This window comes from Drosophila montana, unplaced genomic scaffold (assembly GCF_035044405.1).
Source record: "Drosophila montana isolate Dmon_TW-CO22-7 unplaced genomic scaffold, ASM3504440v1 contig_3284_1, whole genome shotgun sequence".
Lineage (NCBI taxonomy): Eukaryota > Metazoa > Arthropoda > Insecta > Diptera > Drosophilidae > Drosophila > Drosophila montana.
This window is the reverse complement of record NW_026998168.1, coordinates 1-7,667: the sequence shown is the minus strand read 5'-3', so window position 1 is coordinate 7,667 and position 7,667 is coordinate 1. Positions and strand designations below refer to the sequence as shown.

The window sequence follows — 7,667 nt, the reverse complement described above, 5'->3', positions numbered from 1 at the left end:
CACACACACACACCTGCACACCTGTACACAAGAGACAGCTCACAAATGCAAAAGCAGTTAATTGTATTAGCTTTTGTTTAAGTTGTTGTTGTCGCGTGTTTTAGTTTGCTTTGCCAACAATTAAATCTAAGTGCTGACTGACTATTGTTTTTTACCTCGCGTTTTGACTTTGACAGCAGTGTTGCACAAACTGTTCGCTGATTGCCATGCAAAAAACGAAAGAAAACATACAAAGCATGCTCTAGTCGGGTGTGCTCAATTAGGAGATGCCCTAAGCCCATCGTTAAGGTTACAAGCATTCAAGCTTAGCTTCCTTCTACACGAAATACACGCATCTGTTTTGATTGGTTCTCAGCTTACAACTAACTCATTTAATACAACATTTTGAAAAACAAAAATGTATTTAATATTTAAATATAATATTTAATACTTATTTATAAAAAGAAAATCTTACTTTCCAATTTTCCTTTTTTTTTTTTAAAATATTATTAATTGAAAATCCCTTAATCCCTTAAGAAACACCTTATTCACGTTAGATTTGCGTCCAGAATATCATTAAGCATCGTTATCACTTCTGATCGAAGCTGTCGAAAAGTCTATCGATAAATATTATTAAAGAAATATCTTATAAAAGTTTGGGTTTCTTTCTGCAATTGGCTATACCCAATTTAAGCCCATTTGCTCACAGGGTATTAACTGGCATTGAATAGTGCTAATTTGTTAAATGTCCTTTTTTTGTAAAATTCCGTCAACCTGAATAACGTTCGCGCTGCCCGTGGGTAATGGGAAATGAGAAATGGCCAGGACACGGCAACGAGGCGTATGCGAAACACGCGCTATGCTGATTTCGTCTGAGTTGGCGCTCTTAATGAAATGCAGCTAATTAGTTTTTTATTGTTTGTCTCCGTTTCTGTTGATTTAAGAATATATCATTTTCATTTTAAATTCAAACATATCGAATTGCACGCATTTTTGCACGGCTCTTCTAATATATTAAATTAATTGTTTTATTTGGTCAAAACATAAAAAAAAGACAAACATTTTAATTGAAATGTCAAAGAAAATGTATTGTGATTGTAACTCGAGAGACTTGTGGTATTATTATTTTTACAAACAGTGTAGTTTGTCTTTCATTTATGCAAAAGCCACGGAAAGTCGGTTAATTAATTGATGCAATTTAACTCCTCAAAGGACCTCACCCACAAGTGAGAGAGAGAATTTATAGATTAATTTATTTTTTTTTCTGCCCAATTAATTATCCTATGAAACAGCTGCGACAATATTTTAAAATATTTATGAATAGAATTATTTAAATATATTTTAGGTTAACGTTTTTAATTATATATTTGGTGGAAAATTTAAGTTATTCTAACTATGCGCTTTCCATTTGGTAATTGCAGCATGTGTCGTTTTCCCAATTTTAACTATGAGCAGAGCAAATTTCAAGAATGCTGCGGCTAAAATTCTTTAATTTTCTCATATCATACGCCGCGCTTCTATTGCTGCCCAGCCATGTGGCTGAAATGGTGGCGAGCAGGAATGCAAGCGCCGCCTTATCAACAACTGCAATGCCAACCCCATTGACTACCAACGCAGACCAGGCAATACCCGGGCTTCAACTTCAAGGCCCAACTATGCAAACAATTTTACTCAATGCCAACAACAACTACAACAACTTTGACAACAACAGTAAAACAAGTAACAATAAAACAGAGTTGGGCTCCGCAGTTGAAGTGAACAGGAACAAATTAAATGTAAGTACTTCTCAGATATTTTAGAGGAAATAACAATTTTCCTTCCTTGGCCGCATTTCCCACCGATAATTCTTATAAAATCCAAATGATATGATAATAGTAGTTCGCATTGATACGGTCTGCAGATATGTTAGAAGAAACTTGAAATTGCTGAGCCTGGACAAACAGAGATGTTTCCATATAAAAATATATATATAATTAATAATCAATATATACTGTACCACAGCTAACTGAAAAAACTATTCTAATATCTTGATCAAAGTCAGGAATTGCAAGCTTTTCGTCTAACATATCTGCAGAAACCATATCAACTCGGTGTACCATATCAAAAGACTCTCAATATTAAGAAATAATTGGTCGGAAAGAAAGCTTTCACATAAAATGATTTTAAGCCGAAGATGGAATTTTTCTCCTGTCAAATACATGCTTATCAATTATAATTAATTTATGGTGCGCCAATATTTAAAAATGGTCCCCCCTGGTAAAGATTGCAACTTTCATTTAAAATTGAAGGAATGCTGATTGTGGTGCAAAAGAGCTGTAGATAAGCTACTAGGAAAGCATTCCAATTAAAACAATAATGTGGGGGATGTAAGAGTGAAAGTTATCCTGCAGCAATCGTTTTAAGCTCTGTAAACAAATACATACATATATATATTTTTTTACTAATCATTTGCGAAATGCAGTTAAGTCCATCTAAAGGCGAGATCACGGAGCTGACAGCAAATGTTACGTTGTTCATGCAGAAAATACCTCGCCTGCAGGTGCACTGGGAGGACAACCTGCCCAACGGTGAGTAGCAGTGTTTATAACCAGGAAGACGGATAATAAGAGCTTTGGCATCCCTACAGGCACCACATACAATGTGCTGGTGAGCGCTGTGAATAGCACTCGCTGCCCGGATGCGCCCTGCAGCGAGTACACCATCAAACAGAAGCCCAGCAAGCACATATATCTGCCGCAGAGTCCCAATCCGAATGTCGAGTCAGCCGACTGCAACTACATGTTTGGCTGTCAATACAATGTTACCGTGGAAACGTCAAATCTCCTCGTGCGTCGCTCTATGCGCGTTTTCGTTCCACGTAGGTGGCGGTGGCCTTGGCTCACCTCTGATGAAATTTGTCGGTTTATACTCTTCGTTTCGCTTGCAGATTGTGTTGCCGGCAAGTGCTCCTGTCAGCTATCACCGACACCGCCCAAAGTGCTGGCCGTGGCCAAGATGCAGGCGAACGATACCATTGGCATCAGCTTCACCATACTAGCCAGCGAGCAGCTGCGCAAGGAGCAGGAGCATCATCTGCATAAGGCCCTCCAGTCATACAGAATGCAATTAAAGTAAGTTTCCTTTGAATACCCTATTGCCTATTGTCGCATGAATCGAATGTCAAGAAAGCCTGCAAGCAAGTAAAGCTATTTGCCGGATTCTCAATACAGAAACCGCATTGCAGACATACAAACTACATATGACATATTTAGCTGGGCTGTAAGCCCGAAAATTTGTAACCAAATATATATTTTTCAAAGAAAAATATGGTTTAGCTCAGGATTTCAGTAACTCTGATTTTTGAGCAATAAAAAGACGAAATTTTCATAAGTTCAATTCACAGTTCCTGCCTTTGGGTTGGGTTCCTCAACTTTTTTTGTTGCTCAAAAAAATTGTATTTCACGCAAACCATTTTTGAAGAAAAAAGTGGTTTACTTCAGAATTTGGTTTACCTTACTTGAGGACAAAGTGCGGCTCAAGGTAAAAAAAAAGGAAAATTCGCGTACAAGCCGGTTCTTTTGACTTCGGAAAATAATTCTACTTTGATGGATAAAAGTAAAAAAAATTATTTGGACATGAAAATCGACTGACAAATGGTAAAACTAATTTTAAGTTAAAAAATCGATTAAAATATTTATCGGAAATTGCTTCATCCCAAAATATTTAAAGGGGAAAGCACATAAGTTAGGTATTACCAAATATGTATAAACATTTAAATGCTGACAAATTCATGACTTAATTTAATAAAGTTAGTTAAGTTCTCAGATAGTTAGTTGCGGCCAATTTTTAAGAAACTTTACACATTCGCTGCAGAATCAACGAGGAGAGCAATCCCTCGCTGCCTTGGGGCGGTGTTCTGAAGAATCTATTCAGTCGGATTTATAATCTCAGCGAATTGCACTTTCGGCCCACAGCCAAGGGCTTTGATAGCAACATGAAGCTCAACTTGGGCACACAACTGAAGGAGAAGTCCTCCCTCAATCTGCAGGCGATGATAATAGACCCCGCCGGCTGTGAGGGGCCGCGTAGCGTTACCAAAGTGCCAGGTAAGTCAAAGAGCTGAGTGAATGTTTGCAAAATACTCGGGAATATCAAGTCTCATAAATTGTTTTACCCAGTTCCCGCCAGTCCCCTGTTGCTGCACAACAATGTCAATTTGGTGGGTATATGAAAATGGCTTTAGCTTCTCTATTATGGCTGTATTAATATATTCTTCTATTGCAGAATAATTCGCTCATTGTCATGACCACATTACTCATAGCCGTCATATTAGCGGGCTTATTGACAATACTGTTGCGTCGTCGTCGCCGGGCCCGGGCCAAGGAGCAACAGCAGAAGAATCAAATTTACATGCAATCCTTTGCGGCAGCGCCCGTCGCGTGAGTTAAAATCCAATTATTTGGCTGCAGTAGTAGCCGCAATTGTTTGCCGCATTGAAAATTTGTTATTCATTTTCCCAGAATGGAGGACAACATCAACTACGTGGACAAATATGTGGAGGTAAATAAAATTTTCTCTTCTCGCACAAAAATACTTCTTATTTAATATGGACAAATGAAAGGCTTAACTCAACATCCAGTCATAAGTTTGTTGACAGAAATTTTAATGCGAATCAAGGGAAAAATGGGAAAATTTAAACAAGGCCAAGTAAGCAAGTCGGCCAGTTTAAAGTATAAAAACATTTGCAAATAAGTATGAATATGGCAGAATAAATTACTGCACATATTTGTATATTAATTCTCATGAATATAATTGGCCTAATTAATTTAATGTGCTAAATTATACCACTTAAGCCGAACAATTCTAAGAGATTTGGCCGCTTAAAAGGCATGGGTGTGGTATTAAAATATCATAACTTTTTACCTGCTGCGGGTAGAAACGTACCCGTTCTCCAACTTAAAGTTCATTATTATTTTGAATTGGACCGAAAAATGCCATCAAATGCAACACAGAATTCGTTCCCATACCCGAAAATTCTTATTTCTGGAAATAAAAAAAAATATATAAGAAAAAGATTGTGTTTGAAACATGACGATTTAAATAGAGCAAGAGTTTCTTTAAATTCCAGCTTTTGAAGTACACAAAACTTATAAAATCAATCCTTTCGGTTCTAATTTCATCTCTCATTTCTAAACATTCCAATAACTATATTAACTATGATTAAAGCTATGTCATACTTGATTATGTGATATGTTTTATGTTATTTAAAAGTCGACATTCAAATATAAATATGTAACCAATAAGGAATCATAAACTTAAACAACTGTCCAAACGTTTATAAATATTTAGGAATAAAAAAAGCTCATATAAAGAATACAAATGGCAAGTCGCTCAAGAGTTCAATTGTGCTATTGTTAAATAAATTGAACTCTAATTATATTTAATTATTTTTCCTTTTGAAAACCCCAAAAATTTGCTTGCTTCCACAGCAGTCGCAAGCTCTGGGCCTGGCGGACATATTTGAGGTGCCGCATTCGGCGATTCACATTGGACGAATGCTGGGCGAAGGGGCCTTTGGTCGTGTGCACGAGGCAACTGCCATCAATATGCGGCGCATGCGGGGCACAACGATTGTCGCCGTGAAACAACTGAAGGGTATGTCAATTAATTAAATGTAATTAATGCGTAATTAAAATGTTGCATGGAATTTAGCCAATCCGTCGGCGGATGAGGTAGCCGAGTTTCTCTCGGAAATTGAAATGCTGAAGGGTGTCGGCACGCACCACAATGTGGTCTGCTTTCTGGGCTGTTGCACCATTCGAGCACCCTATCTGATGATCATGGAGTATGTGGGACGCGGCAATCTGGTATGTATTGCGCCTCAATGCGGTTGGCCAGGCAAACGAAACTATTTTTCGTCTCTGTTCAGCTGAGTTACTTGCGTATGGTGCGTCAGGAGTTGGGGCAGCCAAAGGCACGGAATGCCAACCACCCGACTGGCAGACTGCTGACGGCCAACTCTAGAAGTGCATCTTTACCACGACCGCAGAGTGTTAACTACATTGAATTGAAGGCCTCCAATCAGAGCAATGAATTGGAGTCGTCCGCCTCCACGAACAACTCAGGCTCGCAGCATGCCACATCGAATGGTGTCCGCGCCAGATTGCAAAAGCCCTCGTTTGCTGAAAGTAAGTTGACACATGAAACACGCCAGCTTATAACGATTTAAATTTTCCTTTTCCCGGCTTATGTTCCTTTTCGTTAAAGCTACTTATACCATTGTGGATGATGAGGAATCATTTGAGTACATACTCGACAACAAGGAGCTGCACAATTTCGCGCTGCAAATTGCAAATGGCATGCGCTTTCTAGAGGAGCAAGAGATTACACATCGGTAAGTATTATTAATACCAAACCAAAATGAAAATAAATCAGACAACTAAATGTACTCAAGTTGGGAGAGCTCGACTCAGGGATACTCTGAGCCAATATACATATAAACTGAGAAATATAAATATATGTGATTATATATAACAACTATCCAGCTTTGTTCTTCCCGAGATCGACGTGCTCACACAATCGGCTTAGCTCGAGTTGACTTAGCTCGGCATCCTCACAAATAACATATCTACTTCATGGACTCGGACAACTGTTACATTCATTTGCACAAACCCAATTAACCTCTTTTACCCATAGGTGGGTTCATGGTACTAGTACGAGACAGTATTTTCATACAAAAATATCATCAAAACCCAAAACTTAATTTACGAAAATTGCTAATCGAAATTAGTTTGTGTATTTTGTAATATTATTTTACAAGTTGAGACATTAAAGTGTGTGCCGAAGCTGGAGTTTTTTTTTCTTTCTGCAAACAATTTTAAAGTGAAAAAGGAATTCCTAAACGAAAACAAAATAGTTTTGTTTGTCAGAATTGCTGAAACTAATTTCTATTTTAATGGCAGGAATTCAATGCATATTTTTACCACAAACTAAATGCAAACAATTATTAAAAAATATGTTTGAAATTTGAGTTTAGTTTTGATGCAGAGAAGACAAAATGAATAAGAGATGAACTCGAGGCCAAAAGTTTTAGATATTATATTAAATAATTCCATTATATTTTTCTCAGAATTGAAGACTTATAAATGTTTTATATATATTTCAGAATATACATATTATTCTGAAAAAGTATATAATGCGATTATTTTTGGTAGGAATTATATTTATCAGTAGATCTTCGAAAATAAGTTTTAAACCGATCGGACGGAAAGCCAATTAACCAATGTTGAAATTTCCGAAATTTCCCATTTATGTAAAGCTTTAAATATAAGTTTATAGCATATCGGACGAAACAAGAATAATGTTGCTTGATTTAGATGGCAAACTGATTAAGAAACCATATGAAAATCGGTTGAGTTTTGACCGAGTTATGGGGGTAGGAAATGTTGACCTATGTCCATATAGGATTTTTGAAGGTACCATTTTTACATGAAATTTGACTAAGAATAATGTTGCCAGGTTAAGATGCCAAGATGATCTAGAGGTCAAACCATGGACAAAGACTTAACCCTCGTGAAAATCGGATGAGATTTGACCGAGTTGTGGGGGTGGGAAATTTTGACCTATGTCTATATAAGATTTTTGAGGGTACCACTCTCAAATGAATTTTGACCAGAAATAGTGTTGTCAGATTTAGATGCCAATTTGCG

General features: G+C 37.2%; 1 protein-coding gene across 1 annotated transcript; it reads left to right on the top strand.

The window, feature by feature from the left end:
- Positions 1-2,434: 2,434 nt before the first annotated feature.
- Positions 2,435-6,352, top strand: LOC135434250 (vascular endothelial growth factor receptor 2-like; the record flags this gene model as incomplete). Its single annotated transcript, XM_064690752.1, has 11 exons — positions 2,435-2,546; positions 2,606-2,836; positions 2,906-3,089; positions 3,832-4,064; positions 4,137-4,177; positions 4,243-4,397; positions 4,479-4,518; positions 5,448-5,613; positions 5,671-5,825; positions 5,888-6,146; positions 6,226-6,352. Coding segments are annotated over exons 1-11 (1,703 nt in total), but the record flags the coding sequence as incomplete, so codon positions are not given.
- Between the last annotated feature and the right edge of the window lie 1,315 nt (positions 6,353-7,667).